We start from the raw sequence: 25,622 nt of genomic DNA on the forward strand, positions 1-25,622 counted from the left end.
ACTGGTTCTCTTTCGCTCTCATACTCTCTTGTAGTATTTATTGAGTACCTTTTTGCCAGACACTGGTGAAAGTGAAAGGGAGATGAAGGATGGTCCCTCCCTGTGAGAAACTGTAAAATAAGCAGTTTACACCCAGTGTGATCGATACTTTCATATGTTACCTTATTCATTTTACACAACCACGCTCTATGGTAGGTACGGCAGATAAGGAAAGCTGGGTTTAGAGAGATTGTAGCTTGCTCAGCCTTTCAAAGGAAGGACTTGAGTTCCAAGTCCAGAGTCGCTTTCCCTACAAACATTGCTGCCTAGTGATATCAGAGCTATCAGTGTGACCTCACTGACCACTTTTTGTCAGCACAGCTCTGCCTTTGAAGCAGTCTCAGAGAAAGAGTGACTCTTCCTCTCTAAATCCTATGTAGTGTCCTTCCTAGCTTCTAAATACCTTCCTGCTGTACTTAAGCTCCTCACATTACAGTATCTCCATTCTTCCCTCTCAGGCTTCTCCTCTTCACCTTTAAACATTCATTGTCCTCTTCCCAATTTTAAAATAAATTTTCTCATATCCATTTTGGTTTTTTTTCCATTTGTTCTGTTTTTTCCCTTTACTGGTAAACATGATGTTTACCCATTGGTTCCACTCACCCTAATTTGTTATACTCTGGCCTCTAATTCCATCCCTCTATTGAAATTGCTCTCTGAAAGGACACCTATGACCTCTGTCTTAACCAAATCTAGTGGCCTGTATTTAGTCACCATTTTCCTTTACTGCCTTTACATTTGTTCTTCTAACCAGTCTGGCCTTGGGACTGTCTTTTCCCTTGGTCTCTATGACATCGCATAATTCTATTTTTCTACCTACCACTTTTGCTGTTACTTCTGTATTTTACTCTTTATTGCCTCTTACTGCTAATAATCTTTTGTTTCAAGACACCCTAGGGCCGGCCCTGTGGCTTAGTGGTTAAGTGCGCGCGCTCCGCTGTTGGCAGCCCAGGTTTGGATCCCGGGCGCGCACCGACGCACGGCTTCTGTGGCCATGCTGAGGCCGCATCCCACATACAGCAACTAGAAGGATGTGCAGCTATGACATACAACTATCTACTGGGGCTTTGGTGGAAAAATAAATAAATAAATAAAATTATAAAAAAAAAAAAAAAAAGACACCCTAGGCACTGGCTTGGGACATGGCCTCCCTCTATAATTACTTCTATAGGGAATTGATCAGTTGTGGCCTCAGAATCTTGGATTCTATGAAAATGATTCTAAGATCTGGATCTCACAGTCTAGTCTCTCACCCTAGCTGAAATTTTTATCTCTATTTTGGATGTCCTGCTGGCAACTTATACTCCATTGTTCCAAATCAAATTTATCATCTCTTCTTATACTCTCCCTTATTTGTACCCATCATCACATTTATCCCAGTCACCCAAACTTAGTGTCTTCTACTTACTGCTCCCAAATATCTCTACACCTCAACATAAATTCTGTATTCTAGCCTGACCAGTTAGTTGCCTTACTATTAAGAGTTTTAGGATTGTAATTCTGTCCAAGATTAGGGATAAAACCAGGGTTAAAAGTAAGCAATAATTAATAATAAAAGTCTAGTGAACAATTAATCTAGTTAAGTTGCTTTTAAATTTTGTTTTAATAGCACATTATTTTTTAAAAATTAGTAATGTTCTGGGGCCGGCCTGGCAGGTAGCCGGGTTAAATGTGGTTAAGTGTGTGCACTCAGCTGCGGTGGCCTGGGGTTCGCAGGTTTGGATCCCGGTCACACCGAAGCACCGCTTGTCAAGCCGTGTTGTGGTGGCGTCTTTTATAAAAGAAGAGGATGATGGGCACGGATGTTAGCCCAGGGCCACTCTTCCTCAGCAAAAAGAGGAGGATTGGCGACAGATGTTAGTTTAGGGCTAATCTTCCTTACACACACACACACACACACACACACACAAAATTAGTAATGTTCTGATGCCCATGCTTACCACTTTAATACAGTTCTTTTTTGGCTGGAAAGAAAAGCGTAGTCGAATGGGAAACACATTGTTCCCTCCCTGTATCTGGGCCTTCCCCTCCAGCAACCTAAAGACTTCCCAGGCCTTACCTAAAACCTTATTGCCTCCTTTACCATTCACAACATTCATCCTTCAGAATCCAGCTCAGGTTCCACTTTCAATTTAGTGCACTTGTGCAAATGTTCATCAAACATTGTTCCCGATAAAACCATGAAGGAGACATAGACCCTTCTCTCAAGGGACCTAGAGCCTAGTAGAAACCGGTAGCAACTTTCTTTTATTCTGACAGTTCTTGTCCTTTGTTATTTTTATTTATCCATGTACTTTGTCATCTCATCTTCATGTACGCTCCTTGTTGGTAGACATTGTCTTTTGCTACTTTTCTCTCATTTGATACTGCTTAATTAGCACCCACACCAAAATTTTACTACCGCTTTCCACTTAATTGAACAATTTCATACATATCTAATTTATAGGAAAACAACTACTAGTAGTGTTTAGGCTAGTTACCTTTTGTCTAAATTAGTAATTATTATTATTATTATTTTTTTTTTTTGGTGAGGAAGATCGGCCCTGTGCTAACATCTGCCAATCCTCCTCTTTTTTTTTTCTTTTTTGCTGAGGAAGACTGGCCCTGGGCTAACCTCCGTGCCCATCTTCCTCCACTTTATACGGGATGCCGCCATAGCATGGCTTGCCAAGCAGTGCGTTGGTGTGCTCCTGGGATCCGAACCGGCGAACCCCGGGCTGCCGCGGCGGAGTGCAAGCACCTAATTGCTTGAGCCACCGGGCCAGCCCCAGAATTAGTAATTATTTTTAAAATGGTTAAAAAATCCTTTAAAGTTCGTACAATAGACAGAAATTGTTTTTAAGAATATTTATTGTTTCCTCTGGCCTTGATTTCATCTGACAGTGAATAGATGTGGCATAGATAAAACTAAGGAGGTAGAAAATGAGAGTAATACTGGCTTTAGCCTTTACTTAAAAATAAATTGCTTTTTAATGCGTGAAATGGCATTCCATCATGTTGCTTTGCCATCAACAACAATCAGTATCTATTAAATATATAAGGCAGTGCTTTGAAGTAGATATAATATTGGTAGAATGATTCTGAATATTTTTTTTTGCTATAGGGAAATTTAGTTAAGAAAGGGGAAGCAGCAGCACCAGCTTCCTTGGGCAGCTTTATTTTTTAAGACCTGGGTCCTCCAAAGCATTCTCAGGAAGTCTTGTAAATTATTCATGTAAAGAAACAAAATCACTGTAAATTAAAATTTTAATGTATGTTATATCATAGCATATTAGTTTTAGATTAAATGATTCTCTATAGTTGAAATTTTAATATATTATTTGTGCATTTTGTATTACATTGGGGCCCCTTGTACATTCAAAATATATTTGTATATTATATATTTCACATCACAGAGTTCATCATTCTGATTTCACCTTTGTGACATGCAGTTATCACATGTGTCATTTATTGGATGTCAGATCTGGGGTTAAGAATGTAGCTGCTAAATTATAACATGGTTTTTATTTGAGTACTGGCATCTTTGCTTACTATTCCTGTGACCTTGGGCAAGTCGTTTAACTGCTTTGGGCCTTAGATTCTTCATCTCAGAAGTGGGGAACAAAATGCTTATTAAACCCGTGTTCTTATGAGGATTAGATGAAGTGATATATGATGTTTGTGAAAACCATTTGTAAACTCTAAAGTGCTGTATAGATTTAAGTTATTTGTTATTTATGAAATCTTAGGAAAACTAGATAGTCTCCAGGACCTTATTATAGTAACAAATATCCCTTTTTCTATTTTTGCACACCTGTAATATTTAAATCTGTTAGCTTTGGTATAGAACTTTGTTGAATGCCGAATTGTAACAAATTATCTCTTCTTATGTGTTCTATACATGTTCTTAGAAACACGTATGTGATGTGCTGGTAACTGTACAACAACTGGCTCTCTGAGGGAAAAAACCCCAATTTGTAGCATTTGCTGTTTTCCATGATGTAAATACTCCCACCATAGCCAACTGCAGGTCACCAATGTGCCATCACTGAACACAGAGTTGGGAAGAGATGTGTGCACATTGGCTCCTGTGAGTCCCTAAGAGCCGACTCCAGCACATACTGAACTGCGGTGCAGTCAGTTTTTAGATGTATAGGCACACAGAAGTCATAATTAATCATGGAAACTTGTAGACTATTTTTGATTTTAAAAACATTTAAGAATATTATTGTGACTGTCTCTGAAAGCCAGGAATCTGAAGTCAGACCTGGATTCTAATTTTGACTCTGTACTTACCGGCTGTATGACTTGTGGCAAGTCAGAATATCTTTAAGCCTCAGTTTCTTCATCAGTAAAATAGGCACAATAATAGTATCTGCCACGGAAGGGGAGATCTGGTGCCTGTTGCAGACCACTGGTTGAAAAGGGAGGAAAAGGATTGCTTTATAAGATTGGTGGCTATTGTCATCAACCTTGCATGGTTCTAATAGCATGCCAAACTGAGTTTTATATTAATTTATTTTATTTTTTAGCTGACATGGGTTTTGCCAGATTATTCAATTCTCCTCTAAAGCCACTAGCAGACTTGGATCCAGTAGTCGTGACTTTTTGGTATCGGGCTCCAGAACTTCTGCTTGGTGCAAGGCATTATACAAAGGCCATTGGTAAGTTAGTCTAAAACGATTTACTGTCTCAGCATCGAACTAGCATACATACCAAATGGTATAATAATACAGCCGCTTTGTAAAAACTGCTGTATCTCTCTTTGTAAAAGTCACGTTGTCTTCTGTATTCCTAGATTTTATATTCTGGTAGATTTGGAGTTTTAACTATATAGGAGAATATGGTTCTTTTAAAAGAAGGAAGCAGTTCCTTTCAGAGAATAGAGGTATCTGATCCTGTTGAGTTGCTATGGAAACAATAACATGCAGATTTTATTTTGTATGTACCTACTATCGATCAGAAGAACTAGAGAGAGGTTTAGAATTGTTTTCTTCATAAAAAGAAAAAGAGGAAAACGGGAGTAGTGTGGTGTTGGAGAGAGCCCCTTCTATTTGGGGAAAAGGTAGTCAGTCCTTTCCTAAGCAAGAAACCCTATGACTATCTTCCTCTGTTGCCATTACAGTCATGAGAATGGCAGTTTCTCCGTTAAGGTAGGAAATAGATAGAGTCGGGCAGATTAGCTGTGCTCAGCATCTTGCCATCTCAACAATTAAAAAAAAATGAGTAAGAAAACCTGTTATAAACACACTGTGTAGGATTTAAAGTCTGCTTCTGAACAGAGCCTTCAGAGATTTTGCTACCTGGTCGCTATAGTGTCCTCAGAAGGCCCAGCTGTGCATTGAGGGAGTCAGGAAGAGAGCCCTCCTCAAGCCTAGAGATTTCTTTAAAGGAGGTAAAAAGAGGATAGGGAGGGAGTAAGCAGTACTGCTCCTGTGAAGGGCTGTTTCTGTAAGGTACCTACATTTGCTAAGAGTATTTCTTTCAATTTTCCTTTTGTTGAATTTTCTATTTACTGGTATTAGACTAATAATCAGTTTTGACTATTATTTAGCTGCTTTTGTTGAGTTCTTTTTAATAAAGGCACTAAAAGTATAAAATTACTAAAAATAGACAAGTAAGCACAATCCCTTCTCTATTAAGCTTTTGCAAAACCTGGTGGCACCCGAAGAAGTACAAAGGAAGTTCTTACATTTGGGACGATTAGACTGAGAATTAACCTATTCATGAGTAGAAAGGAAAACAAAAATTTTGAATATAGTAATGTCCCCATTCATCAGGAGGTCTGATTTCCGCAAAACTCAGACACCCAGAACACATTTATACTTGTCCAGGGATTGAGATGCTGGCACAGTGCTGGAATATTGTAATACTTCATAAATATTGCTGAAGGATTTTGTTAAATTAGTGGAAAAGTCTTTGAGTAGCCTCAGCACTGTGAGGGAACCAGGATGTGTTTGACAGTAGAGGAGAGTGAGACCGACCTTAGACCCTTCCCTCAGCAGTTGAGCCCACAGCAGGGCCCCACCTCAGAGGCTGCCAAGGCCACGCTATCAGCAACGGACGGTGGCAGCTGTTTGTGAAGGGGGAAAAAGGGAGAACTACAAGAAGCAAATGGAAGGAATGGGATGGTCCTCAGAATGAAGAGTTAAAATCAGAGCCTGACTCTACTTACATTCCAGTGAGTGACTTTTACTGAGGGGCTGTATTTTTGAGACTTTAGACTTATGTTTGCTTTTTCTGTTATTAGGTCTTTCTATTGAGAACAGTAAAATCTCTTAGACAGTCTCAGAAGGCACCAGAGGATAGGAGGAGACTGAAAGTAAGCCAGAGAAAGGCGGAGTGTTAGTTGGAAGCAACAGGTGGTGCCTTAGAACAGGACTGATTGTGAGATAAGCCAGGGCGTGGGGTAGGGAGCGGAGGATGTGACAATAGAAATCTGTATGTGTTGGGCTCTCACCAGGCACTCTACAGCCTATATCTAGAAGGGAGATTTCCAGTAAGAAAAGGTAAATTCAACCAAAACCTTCTGTTAAACTAAATGACTCCCCACCAAAGTCTGTCCCACTCTCGGAGATTCTTATACAGCAGATCCATGGTAAGGCCCATTTTTAACATGTACCAGTAGGTGATTCTGTTGTGTGCTTTCCATACACTTTGACAGCCCTACTTTGAGAAGTGCAGTTTTATGAATATTTTCTAATTAAGTGCTCTACTGTTGAAATAAAAAGAGAAGTACTTTTTTTTTGGAAATAAAGGTAATTGGGTATGAATTGGAAACCAACTATATTTCTTATTTCCTTAGGGTAAGGAGAGCCGGAATTGAATTTTAACCAGCTTGCAACTTACTTGCTCAGTAAATGAGATTTACTACTTAAAAACTTAATCACTAATTTCTAATTTTAGTGAAATCTCAATTATCCATTCTGGATAGAAGTTAGGAAAAAAGTTAAGACACAAAAAAGAATAATCCCCAAATCAGTTATCTTGAAGCTTGAAATATATACATAGCAGACGTATAAATACACACACATTCACTCATTCTTACTCTTTTCCATACCTGGTTCATGTCAGAAATGAGTATTATTTCTATTCAGAGCATGGAAAAAAGAGAATTTGATGATTTGATATCAGTGGAGGTTTATGGAGTGACATGTAGTGGGGGGAGGGGAGTGGCAGCGTGTGTGTGTGTGTGTGTGTGTGTGTGTGTGTGTGTGTGTCTGTGCGCTCGCATGTGCGTGAGAGAGAGAGAGGAGAACAAGTTATTGGTAGAGGAAAGAGAGCTGAGAAATGAGGACCATTTACAATTAGAGGCTAATATGGGACAGGAAACCCTAGAATTTAACACTGCCTGCTACACTGAGGTTCCTTCTCTTAGCAATTCTCAGGGAAATCTAGATCCTAGCTCCTGTTCTTTGAATAGAGGACAAATCAGGAATTGGCGTGACCAGCAACATACAGTCACAGTCCCAGTTGACTGCATGATAGAGGCAGCCATCAGGAAGAGAGACGGGATTGTCAGAGGCAGCTGTCAGGGGCAAGAGTGACAACCAACATGACGTGGGAGAGAGAAAAGTAGACACTGAACAGTGTTATTACTCTACTCTTTAGTGACGGATGTTCATGATGATGATGACCCTCCTGCGTCATTAAGAACGATTAAATTATATTTTATAGCCTCTTAAGATGGCAGGTAATGGTGTAGTAAAAAGATGGTTATTGGAGGGATATGTTCCCATTATCCAAAAGGCTAACTTATGTGGAAGGAAGCTGTTCTTGAATGGAGTCAGATATGTGAGACATTTACCGTATGGTTTTTTCCATTTGGCAACTTGTTTTACATAATAGCATACCAACAGTAATTCTAGCTAATGGGTATAATTGGATTTTTTTCTTATTTAGCTTATTTACAGAATGTGATTCCCACATTTGGTAGGCTACTACACACTGTACTTTTCTATACTATATCAGAGTCTGTGCATTATTATCTTTTTTAAAAAATACTTATTAAACAGCATTTATTTAAGTGAGCGAGTGTGAATATACATCTCACAAAAATTAATTCCCTTGTGCATTTGGCACAGCATTGTGAACATAATATTATAGCCTCAATCTAAATTGCAGTTTTTCAATGTGTAAAATCCAAATAGAATAATCTTTAATTGGTGATTTGAAATAGTTAATAAAGCTTTTAATAATGCCTAACTTTATCCTGGGGTCTTAGAGGGTTGGCAGCATCTAAGTGAATATGTTTAGATAATGTCTGTTTCTACTGGAGTCTACTGGTATACTTATCAGCTTCTAGACTTTACAATTTGTTGAAAAAACTGAAGTCGGTAGTCTTTCAGACAGAAGTTGAGTTTTTCCCAAATCATTTTATGTGGTTTGTACTGTCTGTCGGTCTAGACTCACAACTCAGAAATTTTGCTCTATCATTATGCATTTGATTGCTCTAAGGGAATGTATGGCCAGACCTGATGATGATATTGTTTTAGTCTATCAGATCTTGAGTATCATGCCCTGAATGAGATTATCAATTGAATGCGTCGGTGATCGCATTATTAACAGTGGTTAGAAAGGCTTTTGCCTAAATCTGAAGTAAATTCATTGCTTGCTCAATTGAGTTTCCCAAGCTTATCTTCATCAGGAAATTTACAAGTAAATGTTTTTTATTTGGCTTTCAATCTGTTCTGTGATGATACAGCTGTTTCATGTCTCATAGATGTGTTTTCTTAATACACTTATTGTACTTTTTAGATTGCTTCACTGAAAAATATTTTTATATGTAGATTGTGATTATACAGGAATTATAACCAAAGAAATATAATAAATATGTATAAAAATGTGTTTTTCTTCCTTCGTAGATATATGGGCAATAGGTTGCATATTTGCTGAATTGTTGACTTCAGAACCTATTTTTCACTGTCGTCAGGAAGATATAAAAACAAGCAATCCCTTTCATCATGATCAACTAGATCGGATATTTAGTGTCATGGGGTTTCCTGCAGGTAATTTATTTTCCTTTTCAAAATAATATTTGAATCATATTTCAAAATCATTCCTTTTCAAAAGCATATTTTAAGAATTTTTGTATATTTTTTAAGCTATAATAACTAGGAGATTTTTGATAAAAATAACACATTATTTCCTATAACAATATTTAATATTTTTTTGTAAGATAAAGACTGGGAAGATATTAGAAAGATGCCAGAATACCCCACACTTCAAAAAGACTTTAGAAGAACAACGTAAGTAATTCCATATTAAATATAAGTAGTAACTTCAATGGGAATATTTAAATTAATCCTTTTAAAAACCAGATATAGATTATTATTTAAACCAGAAACTTAGATTTTAGTATATGAATTATGCCTATTATTTAAAGAAGATATTCCAGATGTTGTTAACATATATGCAGGGTTAGGCTGTAGCATTTAAAAATTTTTTAAGAATGTAAGGGTCAAGAGATAGTTTAAATGTCTCTTCTGATTTAGCATGATAAAGGGCTCAGTTCAAGGCCGCGACTGTGATTTTATCTTATCTGAGTAACGACTGGTGACTGAAATGCTGGGCTAGGCAACCGCGAAGGATGGCAGAAAGAAGGACACAGGACCTGGGATCCGAGTAAAACAAACTGGTGGGGACATGTACGCTGGATAGCAATGAGAGGAGAGTAGAAGTTACACCATGAGAGGAGTTTGTTATAAATATGCACGCCTAGAGGAAAAGGTGGAAAAGCCTCTCTTTTGGGCACTTAACAGAAACATTTCAGGACAGGATGGCTTGTAGAAACAAAAGCAGACGTAATGAAGAGACACAGAGAATGTCACTAATCATTTTTGGCCTCCTGTTTCACAGTCCTTGATAGGGTCCTTTGCCTCTATCCATCTCTTTTTAAAAAAAAAAAAACCATGGTTAGATGCCCATTGTCAGGCTCCAGGGCCTTTTCCATCCTTGTCAAGGGGAGTGCTAACCTTCTCTCCTTTCATACAACACGTGTCCATGTCTTCCAGATAGCACCGATATTGCTCAAGGGTTTCTCTTGGCTCTCTTCTCACTCTAGACATTTTCCCAGGCAGTCTCCATGATTTTGATGGCTACAGTTTACCATCAATTATGCTAATAACTCCCAATTTATATACCCTACTCAGATCTCTTCCCAGTTTCAGACCCATTTATCTAATTGCTTCATGGAATCCCAACTTGAATGTTTCATAAATACTTCAAATTAAATGTCCAAAACTGAACTTCACCATTTATCCTCCTAAACCTCTCCTCCCACTGTATTTCCTGTCTTAGGAAATGGCTCCGTGATTCACGTAGTTGTTCCAGCCAAAGACGTGAGAGATATCCCTGATCCTTCCATCTCACTCTCTTCCATTTTACCCCCCCGAGTCCAAACAATTAGTAAATCTAGTCAGTTCTTTGTTCTTAATATCCTTTGAATCTTTATATTTCTCTCCATTTACCTGCCACTATTAAAGTCTAGACCACCACTCTCTCTCACCTAGAATCCTGCAGTGGCCTCCTGCCACAAAGGAGGTATTTCTGTCTCCTTTCTTCATTCCACTCACTGTCTGTGCTGCAGTCATTGCCAAAAGCCAGTTTGATCATGCCGGTCTCCTGCCTGCTCTTAATTCACTATTGCTCTCAATTCCTTAGTACGGCTTACAAAGCTTTGGCTGCTACATCACGAAATTCATCTCCTAAACCACTTTCTACTTTGTATAGCCTAGACATCATGAATTTCTTTAAGAATCTTAAAAACCCTGAGCTTTCTTTGACCTCTGGATTTTTACACATGCTGTTCCCTCAGTCTTGGATGTACATTCCTCTCATCCATTTCATCAGATTAACTCCTATTTATCCTTTCTATTTATCCTTTAGGTCTTGGTTTAGGCACCACTTGCCTGATGAGGCCTCCCCTGACCTCCCAGGTCTGAGTTAGGTGCTCCCCTCTGCACTCCTGTAGCATCCCATGCTGCTTCTCTCAGTACTGATCACTTTGCACTACAGTTAGCTTCTGAATACTTATCTGCCTTTCCCTCTAGACAGTATGGATCGTGTCTATTTTATATACTCTTATATATACATCCCCAGGGCCTGGTACGTAGTTACATGCTTGTTAGTTACTTGTCAAATGGGTATTAAATGAAAGTGATTCAAGTAATTAAAGATACTCTAATAATATAAAAGATGGAGAAAATTAATGAAAGCACTTAACATTTAACTTAGTATTTAAGACTAAAGGAAAATTTTTACATAAAATGGTACTGTTTATAATAACCAGAAATAAAATTTAGGAGAGAAATTTAAAAAGATAAATGAAATTCAGTTAGAAAAGTAACAGGAAAAGTTCGGAGATAAGAGCCCAGACTTCCTAAGCAAACAATTCTACCCACAAAAAAGCAGGCTACTAATACATAGGACAAAACAGGATTTATTAAAAATTAGCTAAATCTAATACAATACATTTGTCACTAAAGTAAAGTATAATAAAGAAAAAAATTCCAGAAAACATTTCAAAGGACCTAAAAAGTAAAAGAATAACTTATTGTCATTGTATCAGATAAAAAGAAAAGAACCCCTTACCCTCATAATGAACTGAAAAGGATAACAATAGAAGTTTCTGTAATCTTTCCAAAGTGTCAGCTCTTATTAGCTCATTAGAAGGCAAGGTGAAAATAGAATTAAAAAGAAATCATTAAGTTGACTTTAAAAACTGAATGTTCAAATAAACATGTCTGATAAAATGCTTCATAATGTATATAAAGAGTTTGAATTACTTTGAAAACTGTTCAGCTCCTACACTGTAGCAAATCTGAAAGAGGATAATTCAGAAAATGACAAACAGTTCAGCTTAACTTTATACTAGGAAAGATAAGAAAAAACCACAATGGGAATTGAGCGAAAGGATTTCTCAGGTTCAAGACCTTTTATATTATGGTAGAAACAAATAATCGAGAATCTGGAGTTAACCCAAGAAATCAGTTGATTCAACATAAAGACTCAAGACACGTAGACTCCATTTCTACATAAACTTTAAAGTTTCCTCCCATTACCAAACTTAGTGGCTACCTTGCCAATAAAAATGTACCTGGGGGGCCGGCCCGGTGGCACAAGCGGTTAAGTGCGCGCGCTCCGCTGCGGCGGCCCGGGGTTCGCTGGTTCGGATCCCGGGCGCGCACCGACGCACTGCTTGGTAAGCCATGCTGTGGCGGCGTCCCATATAAAGTGGAGGAAGATAGGCACCGATGTTAGCCCAGGGCCGTCTTCCTCAGCAAAAAAAGAGGAGAATTGGCGGATGTTAGCTCAGGGCTGATCTCCTCACAAAAAAAAAAAAAAAAAAAAATGTACCTGGTATTGGAGGAAAAAAATTTTAAATTAATACGGCAAAGATTTTTTAAATGAAAATACCTAGTGTTGGCACGAGTATGATAAAATGGGCATTCCTACTCGTGTGCTACTGGTGAGAATGAATGCTTGTCAAGCTTGGATGTACCTACAAATCACCTGGACGCCTTGTTAAAAATGCAGATTCTGAATCAGAATCTGAGACAAGGCCTGAGAATCTGCATTTCTAATGCAGGCTCTTGGGTGCCCATGCTGCTGATCTGAGGGCCAGGTTTGTGTAGCAAGGTTCTAGAGCACATAAAAACGGCTTTGAAATGTGCTTTGACCTAATAATTCCAAGAATTTATCCTGTGGGAACAATCAGAGCAGCCACAGATAGCAAACCAAATTCTTACTATGTGCCAGGCGTGGTGCTAAGCCATTTACCTACATTTTCTTGTGTGATCCTCATAACAACTCTATAAGGTAGGTATAATTATAATCCTCACTTTTCAGATGAAGAATCTAAGCCTTTCCTAGAGGTTAACTAACTTCCCAAGATCACACAACTGATAAATGACTGAGTCAGGGTCCGATAGGGGTCTCTGATTCTCACCTGCTGTGCAGTATTATCTCCCTATGATGTATACCAGATTTACCTACAAGGACCTGTGTCTTATAACTATTTTGAAACAAACAACAGTAACAATAGGAGATATACAACCACTATAAATAATAAGTTTAAAGAGCATTTGACAAGGAAAAGTGTTTATGAAACAATATTAAGTGAAAAAAGGACAGTTTATATAGTATGATCTCAATTTTATAAAAACAAAACAAAAAAATCCCTCTGTTTGTATCATATATATATATGCATAGAAAAAAATGCCAAAGGAAAATTATCAAAATATTGACAGTGGTTCTTTAACACTGAATGGCTTGATTAGGATTGAGTTTAGTTTTCTTCTTTATGCTTTTCTATATTCTCTAAATTTTCTACCATGAACATATATTACCTATTTTTGACCTTTTTAAAATGTTTCTTATATATAAGAAAAAATATATATATGATGAAAGTACATGTAGTCTATTTAGAATAATAAAATGAATACCCATCTAGTCACCCCTCAACCAAAGAAATAGAACATTACTAAGATTACTGAAGTACTCTGAGTGCCCTCCCTTCCTATTCACTTCCCTCCGAAAGGGTAGCCGTTATTCTGAATTTGTATTTATCATACATTCTACATTTTTCATTATAGTATTACTACATATGTATGCATCTCTAAATAAATTATTGCTCAGTTTAATATATCTGTGAACTTTATATAAATACTATCATACTGTGTATTTTCTTCTGCAGTTTGCTTTTTTTCCCACTAAACCTCTGTATTCATTTTTACTATTATATAACATTCCATTCTGTGAATATATAACAATTTAATTACCCATTCTTTAGTTGATAGACATTTGGGTTGTTTACAGTCTTTTTCTATTACAAAAGTGCTGCTAAGAACATTCTTGTCCATGTATCTGTAGTACATGTGCAAAAATATCTCTTAGACTAGAGTATGTACCTAGGAAAGGAATTGCTGGGTCATAAGATATTCACATATTCAACTCTAATGGTTAATGCATAATTATTTTCCAAAGTGATTGTAACAATATAAACTCTTGCATGCAGTGTGTATCAATTTGTGTTTCTTTACACATTTAGCAATATTTGGTTATGTGTTCCTTTTTTTGTGTGTGTGTGTGAGGAAGATCGGCCCTGAGCTAACAGCTGCCAGTCATCCTCTTTTTTTGCTGAGGAAGACTGGCCTTGGGCTAACATCCGTGCCCATCTTCCTCCACTTTATATGGGAGGCCACCACAGCATGGCTTGACAAGTGGTGCGTCGGTGTGCACCCGGGATCCGAACCAGTGAACCCTGGGCTGCCACAGTGGAGCACGCACACTTAACCGCTTGCGCCACCGGGCCGGCCCGTTATGTGTTCCTTTTTAATAGGAAAAAACACATACCTTGTAGGAAAACCAATCTTGGAGCTTTCCATTAAGAAACATAAATGATGTGAGTGTTCCCAGTGATGTGTAATTGTCATATCCTTGCAGGTACGCCAACAGTAGCCTCATAAAGTACATGGAGAAACACAAGGTCAAGCCTGACAGCAAAGTGTTCCTCTTGGTAGGTGCATCTCTCCCAGACTGGGCAGTGGGATCCTTAGCACAGTTCTCACCTCATCCCATTTACTGTGGAGTTGTCCCAGCACTTCCTCCTCTTTAGAAACAGAAGAAATTGGTGGATGCTGGGGAAAAGTTAGATATTTTTCTTTTGAGATGTCACCCTTGACTTCTAGCCTTAATTTTTTCTAATGATTTATGAGCAGAAAAAAAGTTAAATTCCAAAAGGGCTTTAATGCTAATGATTTCTGCCAATTTCATAGAAATGTGTGTGGTGTGCTAATAGTGCAGTGAGGTATACGAAATGGCTTCTGATATTAATCAGAATCTGTTAGACATTAACACGAAAGTCAAAACATTGACTTGTAAACAACCTTTTCACGTGCTCTCAATTTCTTATGTGTTCCTGTAGCTTCAGAAACTCCTTACTATGGATCCAACCAAGAGAATTACCTCAGAGCAGGCTCTGCAGGATCCCTATTTTCAGGAGGACCCTTTGCCAACATTAGAGTATGTATTCTACCTTTTCTGTGCCCTTTGCTCCAGGTTGAGCATGTCAGATGGTGGCTGAAAGCAAGAAAAGCACTTGTTACTGAAGTATTTTACTTTCTTCATTAATACTACCCCAGAGAAAAACTACTCATGAAAAAGGTCCTATATTTTGAAACAGGTAAAGCTGTAGAGAGGTATGAATGAAAACAAGTATTTTAGGAATGACCATTAATCAGTTTTACAGATAAAACTAAAGCTGAGAACAGATGGGAATTTAATTTTTTAATTTTTTGGTGAGGAAGATTGGCCATGAGCTAACATCTGTTGCCAATCTTCCTCTTTTTGCTGAGGAAGATTGGCCCTGAGCTAACATCTGTGCCCATCTTCCTCTATTTTATATGTGGGATGCCACTGCAGCATGGCTTGATGAGCGGTGTGTATGTCTGTGTCTGGGATCCAAACCTTCGAACCCTGGGCTACCAACACGGAGCATGTGAACTTAATGACTCCCCACTGGGCCGGCCCCAGATGGGACTTTTATACATTGGTCAGCCAGATCAGTTTAAACCAAACCAGTAGGGAACTGAGAATTTAAAATTCTGTGTGTCCATAGCACTTCCAAACCCTGTTTTTCCTCAGCCTTGTTACACCCATATATATAAATTGTGCTTGGATTTATTAGAGGTGCAGCTTTTCTTGAGAAAAAAATTTATTTTCATTGTTGAAGCACATACAAATTCAGTTATTTTTAGTGCTGATAAGTTTGTGTGGAGAAACTTCTATGTCAAAAATGCCAACTAGCTAACATACAATTAAGATTTGTTATTGAAAGTGGCAATTAGTATAAAACTTCAGACGACTAATTGTTTTTTTGTTATTGCTTGAATTAAGTTGTGCTGGGAGGGATCCAGGAAACACTAGCCAAAGATGAAGAGTAGGAAATAAATTAAAGAAAAAAAGTGGAATTTTAAATTAACAAGGTCAATGATATTGTAGATTTTAGTCATGACATGTGTTCTTTCTTTTTTTTTAATGATTTTTTAGTGTGTTTGCTGGCTGCCAGATTCCATACCCCAAACGAGAATTCCTCAATGAAGATGAACCTGAAGAGAAAGGTGATAAGGTATAGCCTGCACGGTATACTTTTACATCCAGAAAGTAAGGAAGGCAAAAAGAGAACTTAGGGAAGTATAATTCCTATGTATTCAACTGCCTTTTATTTAATCAAGTATGTATTTACTTCTTTGTAGGTGTACTTTGAAATTTGACATATAGTAAAACCTACAGATAAATGAACTTCCTGATTTGTTTTATAGCCTACTTTATTCCCTGATTCTGAATTCTTGTTCTTTTGGTTCGTTCAGTGTCATCACCATCCCTTTTTGCAGGCTGCCTTTCAAAGCCTCATTCTGTTCTTTGATGGCAATTGATTAATCAGGCCCCTCCCCATACTCCTCTACTTTTCCCAAATCATAATCGAAGAGACTGTTAGAGCTGGTTTAATGAGTGCAGAACCATCTTCTGTGTGCCTTATGGTCTTCAGTAAGATGTCTGTGTCTGATTTGGAGGATTACTCTGCAATCTAACTGAACTTCAGAGGGTGAGTCCTGTTCAGGGCTCAGTACTTTGACCTCTGGGGATGCTATATTCCCTGGGTGCTCCATCCTCCCATCATTCCCGTCACTTTGGTGTCCCCCATAGGTCGCTCCCCAGGTTGGTCAGCAGTCACACGTGCATGTCAAGTAATGAAAGGAATTTTCTGTTCATTTAGTTCCATACCAAGCTTGCTTTTTGTTTTTCCTTACAAGAATCAGCAACAGCAGCAGAACCAACATCAGCAGCCCACAGCCCCTCCACAGCAGGCAGCAGCCCCTCCACAGGCACCGCCACCACAGCAGAACAGCACCCAGACCAACGGGACTGCCGGCGGGGCCGGGGCTGGGGCTGGGGGCGCCGGAGCAGGGCTGCAGCACAGTCAGGACTCCGGCCTTAACCAGGTGCCTCCCAACAAGAAACCGCGGCTGGGGCCGTCCGGCGCCAACTCAGGCGGGCCTGTGATGCCGTCAGATTATCAGGTACTGCTCTGAAGTCTGCACTTTCTCACGTTCGCACGTTTTATGAAGTAGGAAGTAGGTTTATAATAGATCCTTTTAGAATTAAGTAGTACTTAACTCTAAAATTTGATTGTACAAACTGTACAATCTTGTTTCTAAGGCATTATATGGAAATGACGATTTTTGTCATATTTCATGTAATTGCAAGATATTTCGTCTCTTGACTTGTTTATTCTGACACCCTGAGAAGGGGAGGTGGGGCAGGCAGGTGGTGACAACTGCCTGTCATCTTTGGGTCAGAAAAAGATACCTGGGTAAGCAGTGGAAAAGGGAGAGGAGTGGCAGCTCATTTTGGACAAAATAAGCCGCATACTTCGGAAAGATTTCCTGTCACTGTGAGGAAATAACCAGTAAGTAGCCACTGATTTAATCCCATCCAAAGGGATTAAAATCGAGACTTCTCAAATAACTGTTAAATCTCACTAGAAATAATTTTGAGACTAGGAAATACTTTTGGTTATTAAAATAAAAAAGAAAACTATAGTTGTACTACTAATTCAAAAAATTAAAAAAAGTCTAAGGATTGGTATTTGGAGAGAGAGGTAAAAATACTTGTGAAAATCATAGGGAATCTCACAAAAAAAAAACACTTACAAGGTAGCAATAAGATCTAAGAAGAAGGGAAAAAGACTTAAATGAAAGGTAAAAAAAAAAAAAAGAAGCTTTAGAACCATGGTCCCTCGGGGAACTGATGGAGGAGGAACACTTAGGAGGGAGATAATAGAAAACCAAACCACAGGCAAGGGAGCCATAAACTCACTGAAGAGGAACTGGAATCAAGAGAATCATCAACAAGAAAGACATAAGAGGAGGCCGGCCCCGTGGCTTAGCGGTTAAATGCGTGCTCCGCTACTGGCAGCCTGGGTTCGGATCCCGGGCGCGCACCGACGCACCGCTTCTCCGGCCATGCTGAGGCCGCGTCCCACATACAGCAACTAGAAGGATGTGCAACTGTGACGTACAACTATCTACTGGGGCTTTGGGGAGAAAAAGGGAAGAAAAAAAAGAATAAGAAATAGCTGCCTAAAGCAGCTTTACATTTTGAATATCTCAACAAACTAATGTGTTTTCACACAACTACTTATCTGAAAACTTCTCTTTGAAGATTCCCTGCAAGCAGAGAACTATATAACAGCGCTTCCATTTGGTTCCAATTAAACTAATCAAGGCTTCAGTTTGATCCACTGAAAACAGCTTGCTCTTTGAGTAGTAGCCATGAACATATTTGAATTTCATTATAAATTCAGTTTTACCCTAACACTGGTTACTCCTATTATATGAGCAATAAATCTTTATGATATATTAGCTCCTCTTTGTGTCTGTGATTGTATTACATTAACGTGATTATAGTCAATCATGGACAGAATACTTACCTACTGTATTTACTCCTTTCAAATCCAAGACTTCTTCAAAATGCTTTTCTTTGTCCACACTGTGCTATCTACTTAAAAATAAAACAGCATATCCATGAAATGGATAGATATCTCAGCTATTGAGTTGGAGAGACGAGCGTGAGATGGGTGAGGGAGTCCATTTGCACTGATTTGCAGATCTCGTGTCATCAACATGTGTGTTCTTTATCTAGCCTGGAAGAGCTATTATGCTGAATCTAATCTGTTCAAGTAAAAGTAATCACAGCCAGCCTGACAATCTAGGGCTTGTGAGTGGAAAGCATATTTTTTCATAATAAACTTCAAAATAAAGCATGTAGCTAGAATTTGGAATTTTGAAAGGCTTCTTACACCAACACAGCTAGTCAGAGTTACGTAACTTAGGAAGGAGCGAAGTGGAGTTATTTTTAACCAAGACTATCTTATTGCCCTTTGTCTTGGACCAGGTTTTGCAAGTCCGGGTGAGGGGGACCTTGCTGATTTGTCCTTCCTTGAACTCCTAGTACCGCCTCAAGGTCATTTGCATTTTTAACTACAAGTAATAGTTTGATTACGTATATTCTTTCCCACTTTGCTCACAGGAAGAACTAGCCTTCTGAGTATAGCCAAAGACACTGTTCCAGTTATATTTAACCAGGCACCATGTTCTTACCCTATAGGTGAATTTTCCTTTGTTTTTTTTTTTTTTTTTTTTTTTGCAAGGAGGACCAGCCCTGAGCTAACATCCAATGCCAATCCTCCTCTTTTTTGCTGAGGAAGATTGGCCCTGGGCTAACATCTGTGCCCATCTTCCTCCACTTTACATGGGATGCCGCCACAGCATGGCTTAACAAGCAGTGCATTGATGGGCGCACGGGATCCGAACTGGCGAACCCCGGGCTGCCGCAGCGGAACGCATGTGCTTTACTGCCTGTGCCACGGGGCCGGCCCCATGAATTTTCCTTTTATATATATTTTCATATTTGCCCTTGGTACTATGAAGATGAATGTTGCATTTAAAGTAATAAAATACATTGAATTGAAATGCATTTGTCTCTGCCTTCTCTTGAGGGCATTTTCACATATGAACATTTTTTATTCTAAATATTACCTGAAGTTTATGAAACCCACCTCTGCTGCCCCACCCCCCAGCCCCATCTTGCCTTGTCAGGTGGGTAGTGCTGCTGATGCCACTCTAGCCTCTATCTCTGAAAACTCTTTTCTCTACAAATGATTTCTTAATCACAGCCTTGTTATTTATAATGAGCAAATTAACAGCATGTCAGTATACATTATGAATACCATTGATTCAATATGCCTAATTGATTATTCTTGTTTGCAAATCTCATTTTTACAAACAATAACTAATTTTTCAGAATTTGTCAGTATAAACAGCAGTGGGTCATAAGTTTCCCCTCTGCCCTTCTTTGCCAGTAGCTTATCTTCCAAAGAAATCCAGCTAAACTTCGTGCCTGCCGGAAAATGTGGTTACAGTGGTGGCAGGCTATGACTTCAAATAAGCAAAATGCATTAATTAACAAACTAAGTTAGCTGTCAGCTACCATGGATCTGATCTAGGAGCCTCTGAGGGAAATGCTTCAGTTCTCCATCCTATTGGGATTAATCCTGAGCCACTCTCTTCTTCTTTCAGTAATTCCCTTTTCCTGTTTCCTTCTCCTAGCACTCCAGTTCTCGCCTGAATTACCAAAGCAGCGTTCAGGGATCCTCTCAGTCCCAGAGCACACTAGGCTACTCCTCCTCATCCCAGCAGAGCGCGCAGTACCACCCATCTCACCAGGCCCACCGGTACTGACCAGCCGCAGCCCAGAGCACAGACTCCAGCAATATGATGTCTGCATTGAAAAGAACCAAAAATGCAAACTATGATGCCGTTTAAAACTCATCCACTTAGGAGGAAAACTACATACTCAGCATTTTGCAGAGCTGACTGATGTCTCTTCTTTATTGACTAAAAGAAGATTTTTGTGAAGTTTCCCCCACACCCTTTCCTTGCATGTGTTCCATTGTGACTTCTCTGATAAAGCATCTGATCTAATCCCAGCACTTAACTTCTGTAACCTTCAGCATTTTTTTGGAAGGACTTCCTGGTGCACCTTTCTCATGCTGTATCAATCACTATGTTTTCAAAGCTCTTTTAATAGGATTTTAATGTTTTAGAAACAGGACTTCAGTGGTGTATAGTTTTATACTTCATGAACTGATTTAGCAACGCAGGTAAAAATGCACCTTTTAAAAGCACTACGTTGTTTTCACAGAATATAACTGTTTTGCTCATGAAGTCTTAAACAGAAACTGTTACTGTCCCAAAGTACTTTACTATTATGTTTTTATTTATCTAGTTTCAGGGAAGGTCTAATAAAAAGACTAGTGGTGGGACAGAGGGAACCTATAACCAAAACCAGCCTAGATCTTTTTGCAGTTACTATGCTTTATGCTACGAAGACCTGAAGTCAGTGGTGATTTTTATATAATCATTCATATGGAACGTAGTTCCCAGAATCATCTTGTTCTGAATAGTAGTCAGTAATTAAGAATTATAATTTTAACCTTCATGTAGCTAAGTCTACCTTAAAAAGGGTTTCAAGAGCTTTGATGAAATACAGTCGTCTGGTGACCCACTCCAGAAGGCTGAAGAGAATATTAACTGCACTAGGATTTCTTTAAGGAGTAATGTTGATCAAAGGATGTATTACTTCCCTTTGAAGGAAAAGCTTTTAGGGTGTATTGTACATAAAGTTGGCTTCTCTAAAGAACTGTTGGTTTCTTCACATCTGGGTTAGCTTGAGTAACATTCTTACATAATCAAGGGTACTCAAATAGAAGCCTGCAAATTAATCTGCTTTTAAAATAAAGAGCAGGTCCTCCATTCATATTTGCGTTAGACATAGAGTGACTATTTTTAAAGCATGTTAAAAATTGAGGTTTTATTCATGTTTAAAGTATGTATTATGTATGCATAATTTTGCTGTTGTTACTGAAACTTAATTCTATCAAGAATCTTTTCATTGCACTGAATGCTTTCTTTTGCCCCTAGGAGAAAACTTAATAATTGTGCCTAAAAGACTGTGGGCAGATAGTATACGACTATACCAGATAAAATGCATATTTGCATTTCCATGATCTATGAATTAGAGGCTGAGTTCTTTCTTAGCCAGTGTAAGGAACCCCTCACTCCCCAGAGTCGCAAGGAAATATAAAGACTTAAGCACCCATTGTAATGTAAAGGGCAAGAAATTTGTGTTCTTCTGAATGCTACTCGCAGCACCAGCCTTGTTTTAAACATTTTCTTGAGCTAGAAGAAATAGCTGATTGTTGTATATGCAAGTTATATGCATTTTTTTTTACTATTCTTTGTGAACTTATCTACCTGGTTATGATACTCTGGGTCCATACACAAGTAAAATAAGATTTTAGACAGAAGCCAGTATACATTTTGCACTATTGATGTGATACTGTAGCCAGCAAGGACCTTACTGATCTCAGCATAATAATGCTTATTAGTAATAAGGACTATATGGTGACACTCATCAACACTGAAGATGAAACAGTTGACATGCTCCATTGGAAGGAATTTTTGATTGTCTCCATGGTAATTTACCCCTTGCATTTTTTTTAAATGAGAAATTAATAGCCCTCTGTGTAATGTAGCTACCTGTGTAAAGTTATATCCTGTGCCCTGAAGCCTCATTGTCCAGAACTCTTGGTCATCAGATGCTCACTGCACCCTCACCATGTGCCCAATGCCATGCTGGGTGGAAGACACAAAGGGCAAGACGTACTCCCCATCCTTAAGGAGCTTATGATCGATTCCATGAAGGAAGCTTTCCTGGGAGGATTGGCTTATAAGTGAAACTGTCTTAGAATATGAAGGTCGTTTTGTTTACTTCTAAACCCACTTACGTAGAGTAATTATTCCAAATTCTGCTCTATAATAAACAGTGTTATGGAGAGGTTTCTATGTTTCTAACTACCTTCGAGAAAGCCAGTGATTAAATATCACAACAGGCATTAATGTAGATTTGAAATGTTCACAGCAGCCTTTCAACAACAATTGGGTGGTCCTTGTAGGCAGAACACACTCTGTGAAGTAGTTGTAGGAAATTACAATGAAAATAGAAGCTCTGCTCCTGCCCTCAATGAGAGCTTACATTTGTAAATGGAAAATCCCAGTATCTGCAGGAACCAAAATACCATGCCCGTGAATACTTTCTAAGCAACTTTGATAATCAGTTATTATGATATGTGTTTATATGATCACAGGACTACCCTGCTTTCCTTGTATATAGTGAATTTTACTGGTAGAACTGATATAGAGACTGTAAGGGGGTTTCATCAGTTGCTTCCAGTACGTAGTGTTCAGGATTTAGCCAGATAGCCCCATTACACACATGACTGGGTTTCCCGTCACTGCGCTGGTCCTGGCCCTTTCCTCCTGTGTTCTTGCCTCAGGGTTGGTGATAACCACTGGTGCCCATTACCCTTTGAAATAATTTGGTTCATATATGGGCCCTAAAATTGTGGGACCTCAAAAGAGACCTCAAAGCTTTTTGAGGTTAAAATTTACCTTTGTGGTCCCCAAATGACCACATTCCTCTTTGAAAACTTATTACTATCATGTCCCCTGAGAATGCAGGTGTGCATCTCTCAGCATATGGGAACACCCAAACCAGGAGAGGTTATTGAAAGGAAGGAAGGAATCAAAGTGAAGATTTTCTGCTCTCCATATTACAAATCACTTTTCAAGTTAGTTTTCTGGTGAGGTGTGTGTTCGGGAAAAAGGATTCTAGAATTTCTGGACAGCTGAGCTCAAGAGTAAGGTCACCCGGCGGCAGGGCTGATACTATGAGACTGAAACAATCCTTGTGATGAAGTAGATCATGCAGTAACATACAAAAAACGGTGACATGTATATTTTTATATCTGTGTGGTTTTAAAACTCTAGTACTTAGAATTTTGGCCTTCTGCACTACTCTCTTGCTCTTGTAAACATAATTTGCATTTAAGAATGGAAAGGGATGACATTTACCTATGAGTTCACTGCCTCATTCCTGGTGAAGCTACTGCTAGTTGTATGCCTCTAAAATGATGCTGTTTTCTCTGCTAAAGGTAAAAGAAAAAAACTAGTTGGACAATAAGGCTTGCAGCTTAATCTGCTTTGAGTAAATTTATGTAGCAGAAACTCTACAATGAGGGAAAAATTCTATGAACATTGCAAATCCTAAACTCTGGTGTTATCTTCCTAGGGAATGGAGGAAGGCGGTGAAAGGGCAGTTAGACTGACGGAGGCTTAAAGAATTCAAGTATAAGTAATGTTTTATATAAAACATAGCAGTTTAGGTCCCCATAATCTTCAAGAATAGTCACAAATATCATAAGCAAAGTTCATTGTTTTAGGATTTTTTAAAAATGTGTTGTACCTAAGGCCATACTTACTCTTCTGTGCTATCACTGCAAAGGAGTGATACGTATGTATTATATGAAAAAAAATCCTTAATGCACTGTTATCTCCTAAATATTTAGTAAATTAATACTATTTAATTTTTTTAAAGATTTGTCTGTGTAGACACTAAAAGTATTACACAAAATCTGGACTGAAGATGTCCTTTTTAACAACAATTTAAAGTACTTTTTATATATGTTATGTAGGGTATCCTTTCTAAACTGCCTAGTTTGTATTTCCCTTAATTCCTACTTGTGAAGTGTACCTGTCATTGTCGCTTTTTTCAGTCATTTTCTGCACGCATCCCTCTTTCTATGATTATAGAGGTGACTGTGTATGCTTTCCGCACTGTGCTGCGAGGTGTGCGCTCGGAGCCGGCTGCACCCCAGCAAGGCCTGCTCCGTGGGGCGCAGTGCGAGCCGCAGCTCTGGAGCCTAGTGCTCCCTGCTTCTGAGTTGTCCTGACATCCTTCTTGAAATGACTGTTAAAACTAAAATAAATTACATTGCATTTATTTTATATTCTTGGTTGTAATAAAACTTAATTGACTTTGTTTCTGTGTGGATTTTTTTAACGATAGAAAAACTCCTGTTATAAGTTTTAGTGTTAAAATTTTATCTGTGTGGGGGCCGGCCCAGTGGCGCAAGCGGTTAAGTGCGCGCGCTCCGCTGCGGCGGCCCGGGGTTCGCTGGTTCGGATCCCGGGCGCGCACCGACGCACTGCTTGGTAAGCCATGCTGTGGCGGCGTCCCATATAAAGTGGAGGAAGATGGGCACAGATGTTAGCCCAGGGCCGTCTTCCTCAGCAAAAAAAAAGAGGAGGTTTGGCGGATGTTAGCTCAGGGCTGATCTCCTCACAAAAAAAAAAAAAAAAAAAAAAATTTTATCTGTGTGCCTAGAAGCTTTTCAGATTACACTTGTCCTGCAGAGATGCAAAGTTTCCCCGTGAGCTGCAATATGTTATTTTATTCAGGATGCTTATGATGTCACAAAACCACAGGGGCAAGGCTTGCAAATACCTCAGAAGCAAAATTACAGTTTTTTAAACATCTCTAGCGAAAACATCCTCTTTTTAAAAATGAACATTAGAATGATGTTTTAGGAAAAACAGGCAGCATTTTGTGGGTAGAGAGGCATTGGGAGTTTCTCCTTCTATAAGAACATTCTGTTGTACCTGGCTGCCCCTTCTTAGAATTTACTTGAAGCTTCTTTGGTTGCTCCAATGGTCAAAGGCGTCGTGGAGTGAATTGAAGAATGTTTAAGTGGCATAAACACAAAACTTCCATTTCTATTTAAAATAGATATTGCACACATCCAACTGCTTCCCTGCTCAGCACAGATTGTGTATTAATACTGTGCTATTTGTAGGGTAGAGCTTTCCTTGGAAAACTGTTCTTTGACCACAGCTGCCTTTCTAACCAGCCACCTGGGCAAGAGAAAGTGGATGACTGCACAGCTCCTTACCACTCCTGGGAAATAACTTACAAGTGCAGATCTATCTCCCTAGCTGACTGTAAGTTGTTTGTGGAGGGCCTGGGTTTTATTTCTCCTGTACTTGCAGCAGCCGGTATGATAGCCAACACAGAGCAGACGATTAATACGGTTGATTAACATCACTTTGTCATTAACATCACTTTGTACATTACTTTGTACA

General features: G+C 38.8%; 1 protein-coding gene and 1 pseudogene across 3 annotated transcripts in view; one reads left to right on the forward strand and one right to left on the reverse strand.

Annotated features, from left to right (window-relative positions):
* The window catches only part of CDK19 (cyclin dependent kinase 19), a 158,051-nt gene extending 133,675 nt beyond the window's left edge, over positions 1-24,376 (forward strand). For all 3 annotated transcript variants that reach the window (XM_058566459.1, XM_058566460.1, XM_058566461.1), the window contains 8 exons: positions 4,551-4,682; positions 8,883-9,026; positions 9,197-9,266; positions 14,464-14,536; positions 14,945-15,042; positions 16,069-16,147; positions 16,833-17,099; positions 20,190-24,376. In XM_058566459.1, the coding sequence (XP_058422442.1) occupies positions 4,551-4,682; positions 8,883-9,026; positions 9,197-9,266; positions 14,464-14,536; positions 14,945-15,042; positions 16,069-16,147; positions 16,833-17,099; positions 20,190-20,321 (995 nt within the window). In that variant the 3' untranslated portion in view covers positions 20,322-24,376. The remainder of the gene's footprint in view (positions 1-4,550; positions 4,683-8,882; positions 9,027-9,196; positions 9,267-14,463; positions 14,537-14,944; positions 15,043-16,068; positions 16,148-16,832; positions 17,100-20,189) is intronic.
* Positions 9,916-10,014, reverse strand: LOC131420708 (U6atac minor spliceosomal RNA; annotated as a pseudogene).
* Positions 24,377-25,622: the final 1,246 nt, after the last annotated feature.

Source organism: Diceros bicornis, chromosome 23 (assembly GCF_020826845.1).
Source record: "Diceros bicornis minor isolate mBicDic1 chromosome 23, mDicBic1.mat.cur, whole genome shotgun sequence".
NCBI classification, from domain to species: Eukaryota; Metazoa; Chordata; class Mammalia; order Perissodactyla; family Rhinocerotidae; genus Diceros; species Diceros bicornis.